The following is a 22,035-nucleotide window of genomic DNA, read 5'->3' on the forward strand; positions in this document are numbered from 1 at the left end:
AGAATCTGGGAACCTGTACATTGCACCGGGGGCCCTTTTGCCCCCCGGAAAACGTGGCCTGGTGGCCTTGCCCGTGCTGGCCAGTCAGTAGGGCTTTAATAGCCCTTTGCCTCAAGATTCTGCTATTCTCCTCTGAAGAGTGTTCATTTTTGTTTTCCTCAATGGTTAATGGGGCTGGTCTTAAATCCCGAATCTGCCACTCCTGGGTGGGCAGCTGCCACCTTCTGGGCTCCTTGGAATCTCCCATGCAAATGTGTAGTTTGGAGGTCACCCACGGAGCCAGCTGGGGTTGACATTTGGGGATCACCCTCTAGGACCCCCTTCTGTTGGGGATTTCTGCCCCCCATTTGCCACTTCCTCTGGCTATCCCATCTCTGGTGTCCACACCCCCAGGCTGCCTGTCTGGGCTTCTGGGCCCGAGCTCCAGGCAGCTGGTGCCGTGCAAACGACACAAACCGAGCCTCGTGTAGGGTAGTCACCTCCTTTCAGGGAGGATTCCCTGCCAAGCCCTGCCTGTTCTCGGTCTCTCTCCAGGGCCTTCAAGCTTATTCTTAGGACTTCAAGTAACAGACTTCATGTTTTAGGGTTACAGAAAAATTGGGTGTATACCCCATATACCCCTTACTGCCTCCGCACCCCCACCCCCCCAAACACACGGTTTCCCCTCTTAGCATCTTGTATTAGGGCGGTGCATTTGTTACAATTGAGTCAATAACGATACGTTATTATTAACTAACATCCTAGCTGGTTTTTCAGTTCATTCCTTGTCCATTCTCTGCAAAGTTATTTTTTTTTAATAATCTTGTCCAGACTTCATATTTATTGCTTGTCGGAGGCCTAGTCTGGTGATACAGTTCCTCCAACATTATCAGAGGCAGGATCATCTGATACATTTATTTTTGACTCCTGTATCAGTTTTGTGTGTGTGATTTTTTTTTTTTTTTTTTTTTTTGGTTTCTGGAAACAGTTGACAAAAACCTTGTAAACTAAAGGGAGTTCCTGAAGAAGGTGATGGCAGAACGTCTAACAAGTCCATGGGTGGCTGTTAAGTCTTGCTGCCTTTTAGTGTTGTGATTCACACACCAGGGGACCCTACATACAGTGCAGTTTATCAGTGTCTCTAGGAGTTAATCTCCAGAAAGTGGAAGCAAGAAAATGAATGTAATTTCAGGAGGTATTAATCTAGCACCAAGGCTGAGGTTGTCCTGAAACTCACAAAAAATATCCGAAGTCCTTTGGTTTAACCTTGTTTGCAGCTACCTCCTGCTTATCTGGAAGATGAAGCCGCTGATAAAATGAACACAGGTGATCTCGTATCTTGATTACCCACTACAAATTGCATCCTCCTAGTTTTCTCCTTTTTTTTTTTTTTCTTCTTCTTCTTTCTGGATGCTCATGAAAAAGAAGTAGGCCTGGATATTTTAAAACTCCTTTATTCTCCCCTTAAGCTCTGTGGTAGATGTTCTGAATAGCAGCCCTATGAGATGCCCCACAGCAGGGATACCTACAGAATCCTACAGAAGTCTTACGGAAGGCCAGGTGGCTAAGAATCTGCCAGCAGAAAGGTCTGAGGTACTTCATCTCCTGGTCAGCCAGGCACTGTGTGTGCTGCCGTAAGAGCATCTGGCTTGGGTCCAGCTCAGGCGCCGGCACGAATGTCAGGGGGAGTTTATAGAGTCACAGTGCGGGGGACCACACAGGCTGGGACGGCTGATGGGAGGAAGCTGGCCGGGGAGACAGAGTCCGGGGCTCAGGCCTCTCCTGCCCTTCCTCGGAGCACGGCGGGTGGATGGTTCCTTGTCGGAGGATGCCAGACAGGCAGGCGTGGGTCACCGGTGACGAGGAAGTCGTGTACTCGGCCATGTGTTGAGGACCGTGGATGATGGGGGAATGGAGAGAGAGAGAGAGCAGAAGAGGAGCGTTCTGCGTGCAGGCAAGGGCCCGGGTGGCGAGGCCCTGCCCAACAACAGAGGGTCCGACGGTGTGAGAGGAAGCTGCGCTGTGCGGGCCACGTGGGCAGGGGGAGCCACGCTGAGGGCTCTGAGGGGCCTCTTCAGAGCAGTTGGTGCAAATGTGCAGGGGTCTTCGGGGGGTGTTGCCAGCGGGTTTGCATTGGAGAGTGCTCACTCTGAGAGCCTGGTGGGGAGTGGTTTGGAGGGGCCCCGGGAACAGTGGGGAAAGCCACGAGGGGACACTGTGTGGATGAAGTCAGAAGGAAGGGTTTTGTGGGATGAGGTGGGGGTAGAGGGGAAGCTCGTTCAGGCTTGACCGACCAACTGGTGGATGTTCTGGGGGCTGTTGATCACGATGAAGAAGCCTAAGTGAGGAGCATGGCGTGAGGGGCGGGGAGGAGAAAGAACATGAGTTTCCCTCCTGGAAACGATTTCTTTGATTCCCAGGCATGGAGCCGGCCTGCCTCCGTTGTCACGGGAGCCCTCGGCACCCAGTGTGCTGCAGGAGAGGCACATAAAGGGGATGCCGTTTCTGAGCGAGCACCCGTCACTGGGCATCAGCCTTAGACTGAAGGCAGGCTTTTGCCTGGTTGTTAGCTCGGCAGGTAGACGAGGTTCAGGCCTGGGAGCCAACTTTCCAAAGTAGCGTGGGAGGGCCCTGTCCCGCTCACCCTAGAAATGATGGTGAGCTTGGCCACGGGAGCTGAGCGGTTGTAAGGACCAGGCTCGGGCAGGTGGGTCTGGGCTTGGGCTCGTCCTGCACTCGCTCTGTCTCAAGATCGAGACTCCGATGGACTGTCGTCTGTTGTGGAGGTGGTCGTGCTTCGTGCTTGCCCCAGGTGCTTGTGAGGTCACGCTTGCACATGCAGCAGCGTTGACTTTCCGGTCTTGTTTTGCACCGAGGAGCGGGCTTTCCGACCTCTCCCCTGCTCCCCTGGCACTGTGGTTCTGCATTGTGACTCATGTCATTGGTGTGACTAGCTTTTGATTAGATGTGGACCTGAACCATACCTTGGGTTTCCTTTTAATCTGTTTGACCCTAAGGTGCGTCTAGTGTGGGTTACCTGCTCCGGATGGATTCTCAGAAAGATGATTGGGAAGGAAGGCAGACCAGTGCGTGCGTGCGTGGTGTGAATGGACGGTAAGCTATTAGTGTGTGTGCTTACCATGTGGGTGTGAGAGGAGTGTGTTTGTGGGCCATGTGTGCATGTGTGGTGTGGGCACGTGTGCCTTGCACGTGTGTGAAGGTGTATAGTGTGTGCATGCACACGACCAGCATGGGGAGTGGCGGATGGCTTGGAGGAGGCGCTAGCAGGTAGAGATGATGGGTGTCCTCGTGTAAGCTTCTTTTAAGAAACCTGTCCAAGCCAGAAAGCTACCTCTCCTTTCTTTCGTCCTCCCTGCACCCCATGTTTCCTGACTGCTTCGGGGTTCTCCGCCCAGCAGTCTCCCTTCTGGAGGGGAAGAGATGGGCTGGGTGGAGGTAGCGGTGGGGATGGGTCCCCTCTGGGGCACTTGTGTTCCGGCTCAGGTGTGGATCTCACTGGAGCAGGCCCTCCTGGTGTGTGGCAGGGGTCAGTGTTGGGGGGACAGTTTAGGCTCACCTGTAATGAGTGACCTTGCTAGGTCTTGAGGTCCTGGTTCTCATGTGATGGCTGAGGGAACACGAGCCCCTGAAGATCTGAGTGCTTGGAGTTCAGGGCAGGAGCCTTCAGGCATGCAGGGCCCGGGACCATGAGTATGGAAACCGCTGGAGCTCCTGTGACGTTGAGCAGTCACAAACCCAGGCCTTGTGTCGTTCCGGAATGTGTCGGTCACAGACATGTTGAGTGACGCCGTAGGGCCCCAGCAGAGCTCAGAAGGGAGAGACCCCAACCATGTTTAAATCCGATCACACTCTTCGATCCAGGGGGCTTCATGTACCTGAGCGCGTTGCCAGGGGCTTTGTTGACACGTACACTGCTCCTGCACGCTGTGGTGGGGCCGTCCGCCTCGGGCCCAGGCGGCTGCCAGGATCGTGCCTCAGGGTATGAGCGCACACACGCTGGATCAGTCCTGGGGGAAGTCCTTTGCAGTATTCAGCTTTTGGAATCTTCCTTACTGGGGCTAGCCTGAGCTCCAAATTTCAGAAAGAAGCTTCTCTTCCTATGACCACAGGAAATACGGGATGACTGTCCTCTTATTTTCTATTCATGCAGTCTTTGCTTAGGTAGACTTTTATTTTGGGGCTGTTAATTCCTAGGACATCCCCCAGGCTATTTTATATCATTTGAATGTAAAAAGGAAAGGCAGACCCCGTAGGTCAGTATGGAGAGGGATGGCGTGTATGAAGAACTGATATCACACATGCTTAAAAAACGTCCCGCGCTCTTTTCTAGTTTCATCCTACTAAGGAATGATCTCTAGATACTTGTGTGCTTTTGACAGAGCAATCCTACTTGTAGAAGTCCAACCTCAGAGCTCCTTGGCTGAGCTCTGAGCTCTGTAGGGGAGGGGGTCGTGTCGTTACCGGTGTTGTTTCTGCGCCGTTACCGGTGTTGTTTCTGCGCCATTACCGGTGTTGTTTCCGCGCCGTTACCGGTGTTGTTTCCGCGCCATTACCGGTGTTTCCGTGTCGTTACCGCTGTTGTTTCCGCGCCATTATTGGTGGTGTTTCCGTGTCATTACCAGTGTTGTTTCCGCGCCATGACTGGTGGTGTTTCCGTGTCGTTACCGGTGTTGTTTCCGCGCCATGACTGGTGTTGTTTCCATGTCGTTACCGGTGTTGTTGCCGTGTCATTCCTAGTGACAGAGGGTAGGCGTCTGTCAGTAGGGGACCCATTGCAGGTAACGTGCCGACTTGTGTGCATTGGCAGAGAAAAATGCCCAAGTTGTATTTAGAGCAACAAACAAACAAAAACGAAAAAACCCAACATGCAGAACAAATGTGAAGAGTGAACCTTGTTTACATAAAATAAATTCCTCTGTGTCTGAATGTATCTGTCCATCAGCACACAAAAGTTGTATGTCAAACTCTCAGTGGTGGTGGTGGGGGACTTTATTCTTTTGCTCTGTGTGTATTTCTGCTTTATTTGAATAGTGTACTGGGAGGAAGTATCCATATATTAAACATTAACCTGGATGTCATTTAGTTTTAAAAATAAGTTGTAGGAGATTACAATTTTTTTAGAAGATTAAATTTTTAAATAAAATATAATTAGGGTGTTCCTTTCCTCCAATTGGGAGCTTAGTCAAGCGTGTGAGGTCTCTATAACATCCAGGGCTAACTCAGTGAAGTGCCATTAATTGAGAAAAAGCATATATTCCCTTTTTTAGGGTGGGGAATGCTTTAATATAAACAAAGCATATTTGTGTAAGAGATTTATTCCTTCTCTCAGTTTGATCTTTCCCAAAATCCCATTTTACCGATGAGAAAGGCAAAGTACCTCGCCCCAAAGACAGTGGTGGGAGATTGATCACAGCCAAGTCTTTCTGGTTCAGGAGGCTGCTCAGTGGCACATTGGACTCTGATGCATTTCTGATCAAGAGCAGGATGGGAGAGGAAGCAGTGGTTTGTGTTTTAGTTGCTTTTTATAAGGTTAGAAGTTGTCCCCGAACAAGACACCCCTTTGGCTCTCTCCTCCTCTGCAAAATAGGGAGCTTAACTGGATGTCCTTCTTCTGCTAACATTCTGTGACCAGGGACCCTTGCTGTTCTCCTCTCACTGAGTGCTTGCTTCTTCCCTGCAGTACGTCGGAAGCCTGGATGTGCCGAGGCCCAACAGCAGAGTGGAGATTGTGGCTGCCATGCGCCGGATCCGGGTGAGTGGCTGGAGAGGGTGCTGTGTGGAGTCAGAACCCAGCATCTTCACTGTCAGCCCTTTAGATGGTGCTGGGGGTTCCAGAGTGGATGGCTGTACCCATGGCAAACCCCAGACCCCTTTCCCTGTACTCTCCAGGGAAGCCGTTCGGAGCTGGGTGGTTGATCTTGATTAAAGGCCAAGGTTAAGATGGATGTGATGGTGGTGGGGGGGAAACTCTTCTTCCCCCTTCTCCTGGCCTGTTGCTTCTGGAATGGAGATGCTGTACCTTGAGGATGTGTGGGGTCTGCCAGGGAGTAAACACGAATGGTGAAGGATCTTTGTTTATTCAGATTTTAGGGAAAATGTTTGATAATTAGTTGTCAGCTGGCTCAAAACATTAAAAAAGTAGAGCAATTTATTGTGGTATATAAGAAGATTGACTTGAATTTTTAAGGACAAATTGTGGGATTTCAGCAAAATTTCCATGGTCAGTTGCTTTAGGCTCTGAAAGTGTGTACGTTCTTTTCTGGCATTTTGGGGATCTTCTAGCAGAGTCTGGTAAACATTCCAGCCTGTTGCTTTCTGACTCTGGTACACAGAGCAGAGTTTGAACAAGAATTAAGTTGTCTTCTGATCACAGTGAAGGAATTTGTCCATGTGCTCTGTATTGAAATAGAAGCTACTTTAAAGTTGTACATTTCGGAGGTAGGTTTGGGATTGGTCGAGTGGATTTGCAGGACTTTTTGGAGAAAATGGGTTTTGGAGGTGGCTGGATCGGTCATCCTGGATAAAGCCTGGTTTGGGCTCTTTGTCTCCAGAAGAATCTACTGCCTAAATAGAAAACCTATAGCAGATGTTGGGAGCTTCAGTTGGCTTTTTGCCAATTTTACTTCCAGCCAATTCATCCCATCCACAGAAATCTCAGTTCAATGGCAGCAGTTTAGGAAGAAAATTAATATTGTTCCTCTTTCTCTGAGCAGCTCGTTAGCTTATGAAGTAACTTATAACATAACTTTTTTGGGGCGCCTGGGTGGCTCAGTTGGTTAGGCGTCTGACTCTTGATCTCAGCTCAGGTCTTGATCTCAGGGTCGTGAGTTCAGGCCCCGTGTTGGGCTCCATGCTGGGAGTGGAGCCCACTTAAGAAGAAAAACAAACAAACAAACAAACAGAAAAAAACAAACAAAAAACGTTTTCACTGCCTTGATCCTTCCAGTCCTTCGGCATTTTTTTTTTATTAAGTTGAATTTGTCAAAACTATTAAAAACAACAATGCTGTTTTTCATGGAGGTGGGAGTTGCTTTAAAGCCCTTTCACATGGGTTCATTCAATGGTCACAGCAAGCTGGGGAGTGTGGGTCTTGTTACCCTCATTTTTGAGATTAAACTGAAGCTCGGAGGGGTCGTGAGGAGTCCCAGGGTCTAGGAAGTGGTGGGCATGTGGCCCGAGTGCAGTTCCCCACTTGGTGTCAAGAGACCACATGAGATCCTTTGTCCTTGTGGCTTCTGGCTTGCCATTCAGTATATTCCCAGGTCTCTCCTCTTTTCTTCCCTCCTCTTTCTGCTCAGAGAGCACAGCGGCCTTGGGTAAGGGGTGTCAGGTGGGGCTCCCTCATGCTCGGACGGCCTGCTCTCACTGAGGTTGGCACCGTTGCAGCTGTTAGGCCTGGACCTGGGGCTGTCCGGTCCTTGGGGTTTCACCAGAAATGTCCCTCTTTTCTTCATATTTGACTAAGACACAGGAAATATGTTGTCATGAATACCCTTATCTTAATTAGAGTCATAGCTCTGTTAATATTAGCTGTCAGGAGTAATAATGCATGTCGGGTGCTTTAGTTGGCCTTTTAGTGTAGAAATAATTTATTATCTATTATTTGCAACTACTCGAGATGAGGATATTATCACATTTTGTAGGTGAGGGAACAGAGTTTTGGGGAGGCTCAGTAAGTGGTCCTAGGTCAAGTTGCTGTCAGGAGGTGGAGCTGGGACTCACACCCAGCATGGGGCTGTGCCTCTGTGACCAGCTCTTTGATGCGGGTTTGGGTGATGCGTGCCCCGTTGAACCAAAGGGTTGGGATGTGGGACTTCCCTAGTCAGGGAGTCCACAGCAGAAACACCCCTTTGTAGACGGAATAGAGCAGACCTGTGCAGAAAACATCTCCTCAAGGCTGGGGTGTCCGGTAGGACTGGTCATGCCCTGGGAGCTGGGGGCCTGCAGGGCTGGAGAGGCCCCATCACCTCTGCCCTCGCCACCTGTTAGCCTGCGTGACCCTGGCCCCAGGAGCTCCTGAGCCTGTGACCTGCTTCCAGTGCTTAATGAGCGAGCTGCTCATTCAGTTAGAGGGAGAAATACATTGGCCAGAAAGCTGCTTGGTCTGGCTGGCCGGGCCCTTGTGTAGACGGGCCGCCCTAACAGCAAGCACTCTGGGTGTGTGTTTTACCCCAATTCACTGCTCAGTCCAGGCTGCTGTTTTCTCTGGTTCTCTCCCTTCAAAAGAGCTGTTTTGGCTGTAATTACAGTTGTCGAGAACCAGGGCCTGGGATTTCTGTGTAAAGGACTGTTCCTGACTTTCTTTTATGTGGAATGGTGCCAGGCCAATGTTGGGCAGGACATTTTGGGGTTTGCGTGGCTGGATGCTCTTGCAGATCTGAAGACGCAGGCCTCCCAGTGTGGCCAGTGCAGAGGGCTGGTCCTCCGAGAAGCCACTGTGATAAGGATCACGGTGTCTTACATCTGGGGGCCTTGCCAAGCCCTTTACGTACGTGCCAGTCTCCACGATCTCTCCGGTGCTCTGCGCGGGACGGGGGATGGGGCAGTGTAGACGGAGGGAAGCCCACAGAAGGAGAAGCGACTGGCCTGAGGGGGGCCGCGTTCATCCTCGGGGCTGGGGCCGCAGCAGGTATATGGGCCCCTCTTCCTTCCTCAGTTCCCCACTGTGGGGTCGACTCTGCACTGAATATGTGGACTTCATTGATTTGACCGTGTTCTTCATCTTCTCCCCCGTCCGCCTCCCATTTCTCATTTGTTCTCTGGCTGTATAGATTTTCTTTTAAAATTTATGTTACCTGTTTTGGGCATCTTTTTTTTTTTTTTTTTTTTTCCTTTTTTAATGTGCTTTCAAGATTTTTAAAATAATGTTTAAAAAACACAACATTGGGGCGCCTGGGTGGCTCAGTTGGTTAAGCGTCTGCCTTCAGCTCATGTCATGGTCCCAGGGTCCTGGGATCGAGCCTCGCATCGGGCTCCCTGCTCCGCGGGAAGCCTGCTTCTCCCTCTTCCTCTGCCTGCCACTCCCCCCTGCTTGTGCTCTCTCTCTGTCAAATAAATAAATAAAATCTTAAAAAAAAACCCCACAACATTAAACGTGACCATTTTTAAAAGCAGAGTTCAGTAGTGTCGCTCACATCGTGCCACAGATCTTTCTAAAACTTCTTCCTCTTGCAAAACAAACTCTGTATGAAACACCAGTTCCCTTTCCTTCTTCTCCCGGCCCTTGGCAACCACCTTTATACTCTGGTTTCTATGATTTTTGGCTGCTTAGATACCTCATAAATGGAATCCTACTGTATTTGTCATTTTGTGACTGGCTTAATTCATTTCGCATAATATCCTGGAGGTTCGTCTGTGCTGTGGCACGTGACAGGATCTCCTTCCTTTATGAGACTGTGTAGTAGTCAATTGTGTGTATGCAATTAACACACTTTCTTTACTCATTCATCTGTTGACGGACACTTGGGTCTCTTCCTTTTCGCTGTTGTGAATAATGCCGCAATGAACATGGATGTGCAAATATCTCTTTGAGATCCTGCTTTGAATTCTTTTGGATCTATACCCAGATGTGGGATGGCTGAATTATGTGGCAATTCTATTTTTAATGTTTCGTATTGTCTTCTATAATGGTTGTATCATTTAAAATTTTCACCCATGGTACACAAGGGTTTCAAGATTTTTTATTTTTTATTTATTGTTTTAGTAACATGTGCCTTCTTGGGGCTTGGATATTTGAATAGATGGGCTTTCCTTTTTGGGAAAGGATCTGTTGGGGTGGGAATCACAAAGCACGGGGGGTGGAGGGGGGTGGAGGGGGTGTCAGGAAGCAGAGCATACTGCCTTCACAGAGACTTCCTGGCTGAACTGCCCCATGCCAGGGCATGGAGGTTCCTTGTACTTCTGAGGATGGGGCTTGGGGTTGTGAATGGCTGTAACTTCAGTGTTCTGCCGTCTTTCATACGAGGTGGCACCCACGTGGATGACTCATCAGAACTTCTTAGAAAAACCTCTGAATGTAGCCCCCCGAGTAGAGCCCCTTCCGGCCTGCCCTGGTCCCGTTGTGTCCCTCTGCCTGGGCATACAGCCCTAGGTCAGGCTCCTGGGGGCCAGAGTCGGCCTGCTCCTGGGGCTGGGTGTTTAATGAGAGCCTGAGAGCTGGCAGGTGGCGGAGGAAGAAGCGAGGAGCAGAAGAGCCAGCCCCACCTGGGAAAGGGTGTTCAGTGCTTCCTTTTGCTCTATCCCTTGTGCGTTATTTAGAACTCCACTGTTTACAACTTAAATCTGCTTTTGCGTCTGTTTGATCACCCTGTGTGTTCCTGGTTGCTCTCCTGTGTGAGAAGTAGGAGGACGGGGACCCCTGGCTCATGGTGCACTGGCAGGACATACGTGCCTTGGCTCATTCCTCCATTCTGCAGGTGTTTCTTGAGCACTGTATGCTTCGCTGGCATCCGAAGATTCTGTTGGGTGCTGGTATTTGGCCACGGACAAGACAAGCACACGAATAACTGTTTAAGTTATTAGGCGAGGGGCAAGAAGTTAGCAAGTGTGTAACTGGAGATCTAGCCCAGTTTGGGGAGACAGGGAGGCCTTGTGGGCTCCTGAGATGGAACCCATGATTAGCAGATGCTACAGCCGAGTGACCCCCGCCCCCCAGCTGAGGATGTCGTGGCTCAGGGGACATGGCCCCTCACAGCTACCTCTGGGCCCCAAGTGCTTCACTTCCTGCCTGGCCATCTCTGCAGACTCTGGGGATTTTTACTGAGTGACTTAAGTGGTTTTCCCAGTTGAATAGGGTGGTTGCACACTTCAGGCGCATGGGATCCCAGCACGCACTTCATTGTTTGCAGGGACCGTTGATTGCAGGTCCTCCATTTGTCCGCTGGCTTTTTCTGAGGGGACAGTGATGCCTGAGGCCACACAGGAGGGGGGCCTGGATCTTCGGAGGCCCAGCACCTTCCACTGCTGCAGAGTGAGGCCCCGGGGAGGTCACTGCTCAGTGTTTGCCTTTTTGATTTCTTCAGACCGATTCTGGGAATTTCCATGATGGGGAGTGAGGATGAATTCTGGGGTGCTCTGGCGGTCCTTTCAAGTTAGAAGGAACTACAGTCACGGTAGCCCTGGTTTTGGGGGTCTCTCACTGCCCTCTTTGCTCATTCAGGATGTGCCCCTTTCCCCAAGGCCAAGGGGACCCTGGTCTGTTCCCTCCTTGGTCTGTCTTACTTAAGCTTCAGTTTCCCTCCTATTCTGTCTTTGCTGTTGCTACTGTGACAAATCACCAGACTTGTTTAAAACCACACAGAGTCATTAGCTTACGGTCCTGGAGGTCAGAAGTTTGAAATTCGTCTTACGGGGCTACAATGAGCAGTCTCACCGGGTTCTGTTACTTCTGGAGGCTCTAGGAGAGAATCTGTTCCTCGCCTTTTCCGGCTTCCAGAGGCTGCCCACGAGAGGCTGCTTGTCTTGTGTTCTCATCATTGACCTCTGCTCCATCCTCACACCCCTCCTCTGACTCCGACCCTCAAGCCTCCCTCTTACAAGGGCCCCTGTGATGACACTGGGCCCTCCTGCGCTGTCCAGGATAATCTTCCCATCTCGTGATTCTTACATCTGCAACATCCTTTTTGCCACGTACGGGAACAGTCGCAGGTTCCAGGAGTTAGCCCATGGATACCTTTGGGGGCCTGTTCTACCAACCCCAAGTGGGGGAGCTCATACCAAACCCAGCAGGCCTTCTGATTCTGGCCCTGATCCTTTTCCCCACCCTGTCAGCGGCCTGGTGTGGGGATTCCCATGTTATCCTCTGATCCCTGGAGCAGCCCAGGCAAGAGGGAAGTTTATACTCCCCAGAAGCAAGCCCTGGATGATTGTCCTGCTTGTCGTCTACCAGAGATCCTGCTGTCTGAGCAGGTACCAGCCGGAAGAAGGAGAGGGGAAAGGATACGGGATACGGACCACCCTCCCCCAGCTGTGCAGCTTAAGAGCCCTCGACAAAGTTGAGGGAAGTTCTGTGTGAGCCCAGGGTTGGTTTGGTTCGAACTGGGGCTGCTTGCTTTGGGGTTTCTGGTGGAAGGGGGAGGGGGGCTCCAGCCCGCTGGCTTTGCACTGCCCTGCCGGCTGTGTGCAGAGGGGAACGCAGCCTGCAAATATTTGTTATGATTTGCATGTCTTTTGTTCCTGACGTGATCGCCAGTCCCTGTCCCTGCACTTTTCAGCTTCCCTGGGAAAGCAGCCCTGTGCAGTTAGAGCTCTCAGCGAGGACAGATGAGAGTCGGGCTCTGCGTCTTCTTGATGGAAGGTGTAACCGTTAATCTCCACTTCCTTGTTTATAAAAAGGAGAGGATGATGCTTCTTGTGTCTCTCTGGTGCTGTTGTCAGATCTGGGATAATGCATGAAAAGATACTTTGTAAGCCATAAAGGGCTATTTATATTCATCTGTATCGTTTTTATACCTTTTTTGGGGTTTCAAAGCATTTTGTAAATGCAGATAAATACCCCAAGAGACAGCACGCTGCTTCACGCAAGTCCTTGTAATGGCCAGTGTCGTCTTATAGATTTCGGTGCAAAGCTCCCTTCCTTGGGGAGGCCTCCCCACCCCAGCAGGTCATTTTGTCCCTTCCTGCGTTCTTGGGCACCTCACCCCTCTCTTTGCGGCACTTGAGTGACTTTGCAGTCTGTCAGCATGACAGCCTGCACTTTTGTTGGGTGACTGAGGAAATGAATCTTCGATGATAACCACGTGAGCATCAAGCAGTGAAACCCAGGGAGGTTTTGCCGAGGGGCGGCCAGGAAGGAGGAGTGCTGGGGGCTCCGGCGTGCGGAGAACCAGGCTGGGCTCGAGCGTGGCACCTGCTGTTCTGTTACTTCCTCACCTGTGGAGCCTCTTGTAGCTTCTAGAAGGGGAGCCTCAGGTGAGGAAGGGGAGAGGCATCTTGCTGGGCCTTCGGTGCTGGAAAGGGGACAGACTGTCCTTGTGGCCAAACACCGGATTTCTGGCTGTGAAAAGACCAGGGGATGGATCCCTGCTGTAGAAACGTGACGCAGCCTCACGGAAGCTAGTGCCGCCTGGACCTGAAGCCGTGTGTGTGCTTGCGTCCAGATGCGCTCAAAGATGGTTCGTCTCCCGTTGCCGCTCCTCCAGCTGTGGGCTGGATGAACGCCCGGCCACGCTGCAGACAGCTTTCACAGGGGCCCAGTATGGGATCAGAGATTTCTGTCCAGTGGTGACTTGGTTTCTCAAATGTGGCTGCTCAGGAGTCGGTGTGGTCCGTGGCCTTGAACAGAGTGGACTGGTGACCAGGAAGTGGTCCCTTCTGGTATTGCTTGACTCTTCCAGAACCTTTTCTCAAGGGAAAACATCCCCAACGTGAAATGGCCCTGGGTGCTTCTTGGGAGAACATCCTGGTCCCGGGTGGGCTGGCGGGCTGTATGGGGCAGCGTCAGTGCTTGCGAGGGCCCCCTGGCTCTGCTGGCCTTCCTCCCCCACTGCGGGTAAGCCACGGCATCCCAGTCCCCCGTATGTAACCCTCTTCCTACGCGGTTTCCCGAATCACGTGCTCCTTTGTCGGTACTGCTTCTCCTTCTCAAGTTCAGGCCTGGTGCGTCTGCCTCGGAACAGTGTCGGTGGCGACGCAGACCCCTCTCTCGTTACCTTAGCACAGCCTTGTTATTCCCTGTGGCTCCCGTAACAAATGACTACAAATGTAGGGGCTGAACACAACTCAGGGTTATTGTCTTAAAGATCTAGCGGTCAAAAATTTTGAAATGGGGCTTAAATCAAGGAGTTGGCAGGGCTGCTTTCCTTCTTGAGGCCCTAGGAGAGAATCTGTGCCCTTGCTTTTCCAGCTTCTAGAGGCTGCCTGAATTCCTGGGCCCCGGACCCCCTGCCATCTCCCGAGCCAGCAGTCCCGGCCCTGGGACCTCTGCTCTGATCCTCCTGCCTTCCCCTTTCTGTCATCGGGACCCTTGTCAGTACACAGGCCTCTCCTTCCTGCACTTCCCTGATGATCCAGCTTAGTCTCCCCGTCTCGGAGCCTGTAACTGAATGACAGGGCAGAGCCCCCATTGCCGTGTAAGGGTGACACATTCACAGGGTTTGGAGATCAGGTCAGGGACCTCATGCGGAGGGGGTGTCCCCATTCTGCCTCCCACCGTGGGATCAGAGTGTTCGGCTTGTAGCAAGGATTGGGAAGAGTCTACCCTTTCATTAAGGTGCTCTAGTCGGGGGCCAGGACACCGTCTGCTCAAATCCTGTCCCCTGTTTGCTGCCTGAATGATGGGACAAGTTTCTTACCCCATGGGCCTTTGTTAATCATCAATAAGACTGGGATGTTGTCTTGGCAGATGTCTCTTACACCCACACGTGTGCCTGCAAAGCACTGAGCAAAGCCTGTCGCACGGGGATTGTGCTCCGTAAATAATAGATCCTTCCCCTCTTTTTTTTTTTTGAGAAAGGTTTTAGAGAGGTGGGGGAGGGGCAGCGGGAGAGGGAGAGAGAGAATCTCAAGCCGACTGCCTGCCTGACGCGGGACTCGATCCCACGACCCCCTGAGGTCACGACCTGAGCCGAGGTCAAAAGTCGGATGCTCAACCGACTGCGCCACCCAGGCGCCCCCTTCCCCCCCTTCCTCACTAGTGTGTATCAGGCAAAGGACAGTGGGGAGTTGGCACCCGGTCAAGGTACGCTGCTAAAGACCTCCTCAGCTTTGTGCACCAGTTAGTTTTTTCCTTCTTCTGTAGATGAGGGCTTCTCAGAAGGGGGTTCCGTGGCACTCTTGGAATCTGTAAGTGTGTTCTCCAGGGCCCGAGAATCCTCTGGGAGACTTTTAAAATTCGGTGTTTCCATTTGATCCTAGTCAAGTCTCCCAAGCCTGTTCTGGCCTGTCGGAGGGCCACCGTCTGCCCCTGTGCCGTGAACGGATTCACCGTCCGCAGTAGTGTTTGTCTGCTGGAATTGGCACCAAGCACTTCGTCTGTGATTGTCTCGCACCAGAGAGAAAGAAAAGTTCATCCTGCGTCTATAAGGAATTCCCGTGAGAGGAGGGACGGATGACTGGAGGACTGGGCAGCAGTTTGGACAGAGGGAAGTGGCAGAAAGTGCGTTTGGTGGGTGGAGCGTGGGGCCGAGGGCAGGGTTCTGCGCAGCCATGCTCCCCGGGGGCGCAGGTAGAGCTGTTCGTGGCTGCTGGAACCGGGGCCCATTCTGGTTAATTCCAGCAGCGCTTCTGACGTGTTGGCAGCTGGGCCATCCTGGTTGTCACAGTATGGAGTGTCACCCCCGAGGTTGCGTGCGCCAGATCTAAGAGACCTGGGGCAAGGTGGTCAGTGACAGGATTTCAGTGAAATAACAAAAATCTTCTCTGACGTGAACAGCGTTACTTTGAATTGATTGGGTATATAATTTGTGTTTAATTTAGAAATTTGCATCAGACCTGGATGCATGAGTATGTGCTATCTAGTTTTAGGCCATACGCGTGCAATGATGTGACAAACCTGATTTGTCGGGGCTCGATTCAGTAGCGACTGTATGGACACTTAACTCACAGACCCTACCGTTCACCTGCTTCAGGGACATAATTCATTGGTGTTTAGCCTGTTCCTAGCATTGTGCAGCCATTACCGCAGTTGAGTGTAGAGCATTTTCATCATCCCACAAAGAAATCACACTCTTTAGCCAGCACTTCTCAGTCTCTCCCCTGAGGCCCCCAGCCCTAGGCAACCACTAATCTTTCTGTCTTTATGGATTTGTCTGTTCTGGACATTTCCTAGAAATGGCATCCTACGACACGTGGCCCTATATGTCTGGCTTCTTTGATTTCGCATCATTGGATTTTTAAATATCCATATTACTTATCATTTTAACCATTTGTAAGTGTTTACGAGCTTCATTAATGTTGAGACATGACATGTATCAGCATTTCATTTCTTTTTATTCCCAAATAATATTCCATAGTATGGGTATAGCACATATCACCCATTCAAACAATGGGTGTTTGCAAAAACATTTTTTGTTTTCTTTGAAAGGGGACCAGACTTTGTTGAACTTCAGAAAACACTTGATGTGGCTTGAGCAGCGTGTGATGGGGAGGTCACAGCTGTCTTCTCAGCCGAAGGAAAAACAGATCATCGCTTTCTTAGGGGAACTGGGGCGAGGCATTCTCATCAGTATGAAGAATGGTGTGCCGAGAGCAGAACCTAATTTTTTTCCTGTACTCATTTAAAAAAAAAAACAAAAACGTATTCACTCCTTTTATGAGCCAGTAGCATTTTAGGCTCTGGGGATACAGCAGTCTACAAAACAAAGTCCTTGTCTGCCTGGAGCTTCTATTCTGGTGGTTGGGATTGGAGGTAGGGGAGGAGACCATTAACCTACTGTATCACATGTGAATTCTCTGCAGGAAGCGCAGAAAATAGGTTAGATAGTGTTGGGAGGTAGGAGGTGGGTGCTATTTTATATGGATTATTGGGAAAGGCTTCTGCATTATGGTGACCTCTGAATCTCTAGAGATGTGACTATGGAAGGGAGGGAGGACCATGTAAATATCTGGAGGAAGATACCCAGACAGAGAAGACAGTAAGTGCAAAGGCCCTGGGGCAGGAATGGGCTTTGTGGACTCAAGAAACAGCAAGGTCAGTGTGTCTGGAGACTCAAGAGTCCCAGGTAGGGATGGTAGATCACACTTCATGAGAATCTAGTTCACTTAGTACCTACTGAATGCCTGATCACACATGAAAAAATGCATTTATCTTTCCCCCGAACCTATACCGGACTGAAAAGTCACCCTGCACAAGAAGCTTTTGTTCTGCTCCTAGGGTGAGCAATTCGGGAATGAGTTTAAAACTGGGGCAGAACTGCTAAATTCATTATCCATCAGTGGAGGAGTTAGTAAGAATCAGTTATTATCAAAGCCAAACACCCTTTTGCTTTTTAAGAAGCTGTCTTGATTACAGCCATTTATGCTCAAGAGTAAGAAATAATGTAATTGTGTTTCCACGGGAGCATTTGAATATTGCCCAGCCCAGTCCACAGATTCTTGAACAACCTGCTTAATGCCTGAAATGGCAGTGTTTCTCCATCACACCAGGAGGATAGGAAAAACCCTACTTCGTTGCTGCTACACCAGCCAGGCTTTGGGGACCCATTTGTTCATGTTTCTGCCGTTAGTAACTGAGTAGCCACTCCTTGTACTTCTGTGGGTTTTTAAATATCCATATTCCTTATCATTTTAACCATTTGTAAGTGTACAACTCGGTGGCACTAAATATGTTCACAATTCTCAGGGTGCCTGGGTGGCTCAGTCGGTTAAGCATCTGCCTTTGGTTCAGGTCATGATCCTGGGGTCCTAGGATCAAGCCCCGCGTCGGGCACCCTGCTCGGTGGGGAGCCTGCTTCTCCCTCTGCCCACTGCTTATGCTCTCTCTTGGACAAATAAATAAAACCTTAAATATGGTTACAATTTTGTGTCCTTCAGCACTCTCTGTATTCGAAACCTTCTCACTGTCCCCAACATGAGCTCTGTACCCACTGAACAATAATTGCCTCTTTTCGCTCCGGCCCTGGTAATCTCGATTCTGCTTGCTGTCTCTAGGATTTTGCCTTGTCCAGAATCCTCCTGTAAGTGGAGTCTCCTGCAATATTTGTCTTTCTCTGACATATTTCACTAAGTACAGTGTTTTCAGGGACCATCCATATAGTAACATGTCAGATTTCCTTCCTTTTAATTGAGTGGCACGCTATTCTGTGATGTCTTTGCACTCAGCACGTCATACAGGCTTTTAGTGTGTAGCTGTTTCCTCTTTGGATCCCGAGCCGCACACTCAAGGACAGGGACGCTCCGCTCAGCTCATTGAGGACCTGAGCTGCTTGGGGGGAGACCTCTCGGGCCCCTGCTGAATGGCCCAATCCGTTCCTTAGGAGTACTTCGTAGTTAAGTCCATGTGCATTGTCCTGTAATTTTAGTCTCCAGGAACCCCATAAAAAGCGAGTCTTATCCCTGCTTTACAGATAAGGTCCTCGGAACACCATAAAAAGCGAGTCTTATCTCTGCTTTACAGATAAGGTCCTCAGTGGGAAATGACCCACTCAACTAATGATCTTGCTGTTGTCCTTATCGGTAATGACCAAATCTGAATAGAGACTGTGCTGTGTCACGGTGTTGGGCTCTGGCAAAGAGCTTCACAAGTGTCCCGTGACTTGATTCTCTCCGCAACTCCGTGTGGCATAGGCATGGTCATTGTCCCATTTTACAGATGAGGAAACGGAGGCCCAGGAGAGGCTAACTCACTCGTCCTGGGTCACAGAGCTGGGAAGGGGGAATTCTGGGATTCCGTCCAGAGCTTGAACGTGGGATGGTTGTGGTGTCAGAAGCAGCACAAGACTGCAGCCCGCTCACTCCTGGCTCAGACGTCCTCTGCGAACATGCTGCTGGGCCCCGCGTTACCAAACGTCAGTCCGGGCAGCGTCTTCTGTGTCCCTGCCGGTGCCTTTCTCCGGTCTGGGAACCCTGCCAGACTGTACAGCACTGGATATAAATAAGGCCATCATTTGATTTTTATAAACTTCTCTTTAGAGTTTGAGACCCATACATCCTGTGTGACACCCCCCTTTGGGAAGTCCCAAAGGCGCCTTCACTTCGATATGTCAAAAGCGGAATTCATCACTTCCGCAGTCTCTTCTCTTTGCTGTGAACCCTCTCCCCCGAGTCTTTTTTTCTCCTCATGTTTGCTTATCTCATCGCAGGCACCTTATCCATACAGGAATGGAAGCCAGAAACCTCAGGGTCACCTTACTGCGCCCACAGTCACCCTTACTGATGGGGCCTCTCAAATATGGCTCCAACGTGTGTCTCCTGTGAACCCCTGCCTGGGGAGGAGGACCACGTCCTGTTACCGCACGGACTGTTGCGGTAGCCCTCCACACCGAGGCTGCGCCCCAGGCTTGACCACACCCTCCCTGTCCGCTGCACGGCTGCCCGGCTCCTCTGTCTAAAGGCAAGTCTGCAGGAATTGTCCTGCTCAAAACCACTTGGTGATGGTTCATCGCCTACGGGCTAGAGTCTGAAGTCTGTGCAAGACACACGGGGTTCTGCTGGGAACCTCAGGCCATGATGGTGGTCCTGTTGGGGCTGCCTCTGCTCCTGCTCTTCCGCCCTGCTGGAAGGCACCCCCTTCTCAACGGGGCCGGAGTCTGTCTCATCAGGCCTCAGCTGAACTTCTGCTTATCTCCCGCAAGACAGTTGGCGCGTTCATCCCTTCTGTGAGCTCAACTTCTGTAGAGACCTCGGTCTCTGCATTTACTGCAATGTATTTGTCTCCCTGAGGGCGCGGACTGTGGTCATCCTCCTGAGAGCCAAGGGGCAAATTCCTCAACAGCTCCTCCTCCTTCTTTCCCAAAAAGCAGGAGCGGAGTCGCCCCTGCAGGAATGAAAGGGAACGAAGGGCAGGGACGGGTGTCTGGTCCGTCACGCTGCCTGGCCTGTGACGGGTGGTACAGTAGTTGTGGGGGTCTCCTTTCCATCCCCGCGGTGGATGCGACTGGACAGAAGCCCTCCCCACGCGCTGTCATCTGTTGGAATGCTTCCTTCTGAGCTGTTCTGGACTTGGAGGCAGGAGCCTTCAGTGGGCTTTCCACTTCACTGCTGGGACTTTGGGCAAGTGAATTTCCCTGAACCTCGGGCTCCCCCTTGTGAAGCGAGGGGCATCTTTGTGAGGTCGCCTTGTAGCTGTTTCTTGCAGGTTACAGGACACATCACGTGGAAGGCTTTGTTTTGTTTTTTTTTTTTAAGATTTTATTTATTTCACAGAGAGACACAGCGAGAGAGGGGACACAAGCAGGGGGAGTGGGAGAGGGAGAAGCAGGCATCCCGCGGAGCAGGGAGCCCGACGCGGGGCTCGATCCCAGGACCCCGGGATCATGACCTGAGCCGAAGGCAGACGCTTAACGACTGAGCCACCCGGGCGCCCCACGCGGAAGGCTTTGTAAGCTGTCAGGTGCACTCGCAGATCGGCGGCACGGGCCCCTGGCTGGTACGATCTCCCGGCCAGTGTGGCCGCCCTTGGTGCAATCTGAGCTTCCATCGCCAGGTCCGGGTGGAAAACCTGCCGTGTCTGCCTATTCCGTATGGCACCGAGTCCACTGGCTTTTCGGCGGTGCGAAGAATAGCGGGCCCGCTCGCCGCTCTGTCCCTCTGCCCCCGTACCCTGTCCTCCATCCCTGTGGAGAGGCGTCTCACCGCGGGGCGGCCAACTGTGGCAATGACTAGTCCCTTCCCCACAGTGAGCTCATCCTCCTAACCCGTAGGAATCATCCTTGTTAGTGTGATAACAGCAATTTCCTCAAGCACTGACCCTCTGGAGGAGACCTGGCTTTCTGTTAACCGTCTCCTCACCACGGAGCTTGTTCGGTCGGTGGAGTGCGCGTCCGGGCTTTCTTCAGCAGAGCGGATCTTTGTTGACCCTGGCCCAAGAGGAGCTGGAAGAGAAGGCAGTTTTAGTAGTTCTGGGGGTCTGTTCGTTGTTAATATTTTAAAACTTGATTTGGTGCCGCCTCAATTCTTTTTTCTTTCTTTAAGATTTATTTATTTCAGAGAGAGCGTATGCACACATGAGCGGGGCAGGGGCAGAGGGAAAAGGAGAGAGAGAATCTCAAGCACACACTGCGCTGAGCACGGAGCCTGACGCAGGGTTCGATCTCATGGCCCTGAGACGATGATCTGAGCCGAAATCAAGAGTCGATGCTTAGCCAACGGAGCCACCAGGCGCTCCCTTAATTCTTTAGAGGTATGAACCGAAAGCCACTTCGTGGAAAAACCAGGAAAGAACAGGGAGTGAATGGTTTCATTTCTTCTAGGTACATGGGGACCCCCAACATCAGACACGTAAGCAGCAAGAGTCTAGGTCAAATATACCAATGACAGCAAGTGGATCCTTGCACTCATCAGTTGTTAGGTAGTAGGTGCTGTTCTAAATACTTGGCCTGTGGTGCCTCTCGATGAAGAGGAGCTTCAGTCACTTGGCCAAGGTCACACAGTCAGTCAGTGGCCAGGAATCTGGCTCCGGAACCTGGGCTCCTCACGGCTACCCTGCTGCTCTAAGGCAAACCGACATGCCCACTCGGTACTCCATTCTGGATCATCTGTAGTTGGACATCATGTGTCAGCACGGAGTGTGGCCTTGACCTCCCCGCCAGGCCTCTCCCCAGGCGGAGCTGGCAGTAGTCTGCCTTCACTCCATCCTGTTGCTACTGGACCCATCCCGTCTCTGCTTCCCTGGAGCTGCTGGTTGAGCCAGTTTGCTCAGGTAGGGCTTCTAAACCAACCTGTTCTTCCCTGGTCCTTGGCCTCGCTCAGGTGGCACAGCTGCGGAAACAGCTGATAAACAGGGTCAGGCCGCTTGGAGGGAGAGTGGGGCAGTAGGGTCCCTGTGGAGGCTGCCTGCTTGCTTGGAAGAGCAAAGGCCTGGAGATGCATGTGCAGTTGATGGGGGAGCTGTTGTCATGCTGAGGCTTGTGGGCACACGGGTTGGTTTGTCTCTCCTTCCCTCCTTCCTTCCCTTCCTTCGTTCACCGAAACACCAAGATGAGGTCCTGGTAAAGAGATTGGAAGAGAGGCTCTGAGCCTCCAAAAACATGTCTTCTCTGGATGGTGTAGAAAGCTGCCATTCCTTATTGAACAAGGGGGTGGGGTCGTGAGGGATTGGAATCCAGTTTGGCTCGGTTTGGGCCTGAGTGACGAAACCAGGCCTGCTTTGGGTCAGGCTGTCTGCCTGGTGGGAGGCTCAGACCCCAAGGTTCTGTCCTGCCTGGGGAGCCGGGCTGGGCAGTCTTCTCAGCCTTGGACTTTGAGGTCACAATAAAAAGTGATTCTCCTGACTGGGATTTCTGAAAGAGCACGGGATGCTGACCAGCAGGATGCCACACGCCGCTAACAGATGAGGCCCTCCGTGCATGGGTGCTTGGCAGCCCTCCGCCTTTCCTCGGCGCCGACCCTACTGATCAGGAGCCCTGGCTGGACTCTTCTCCACCTGCAGTCTTCCACCCC

General features: G+C 51.4%; 1 protein-coding gene across 10 annotated transcripts in view; it reads left to right on the forward strand.

Annotated features, from left to right (window-relative positions):
* Nucleotides 1-22,035, forward strand: part of LOC112839198 (carboxyl-terminal PDZ ligand of neuronal nitric oxide synthase protein) — a 279,718-nt gene that overhangs the window by 66,885 nt on the left and 190,798 nt on the right. For 7 of the 10 annotated variants that reach the window (XM_073884022.1, XM_073884024.1, XM_073884026.1 and 4 more), the window contains one exon: nucleotides 5,681-5,752. The exons of the other annotated variants lie outside the window; for them this stretch is intronic. In XM_073884022.1, the coding sequence (XP_073740123.1) occupies nucleotides 5,738-5,752 (15 nt within the window). In that variant the 5' untranslated portion in view covers nucleotides 5,681-5,737. The remainder of the gene's footprint in view (nucleotides 1-5,680; nucleotides 5,753-22,035) is intronic. 10 annotated transcript variants of the gene reach the window in all.

Source organism: Callorhinus ursinus, unplaced genomic scaffold (genome assembly GCF_003265705.2).
Source record: "Callorhinus ursinus isolate GAN/ISIS: 27379988/994484 unplaced genomic scaffold, GSC_fseal_2.0 scaffold54, whole genome shotgun sequence".
Taxonomy (NCBI): Eukaryota; Metazoa; Chordata; class Mammalia; order Carnivora; family Otariidae; genus Callorhinus; species Callorhinus ursinus.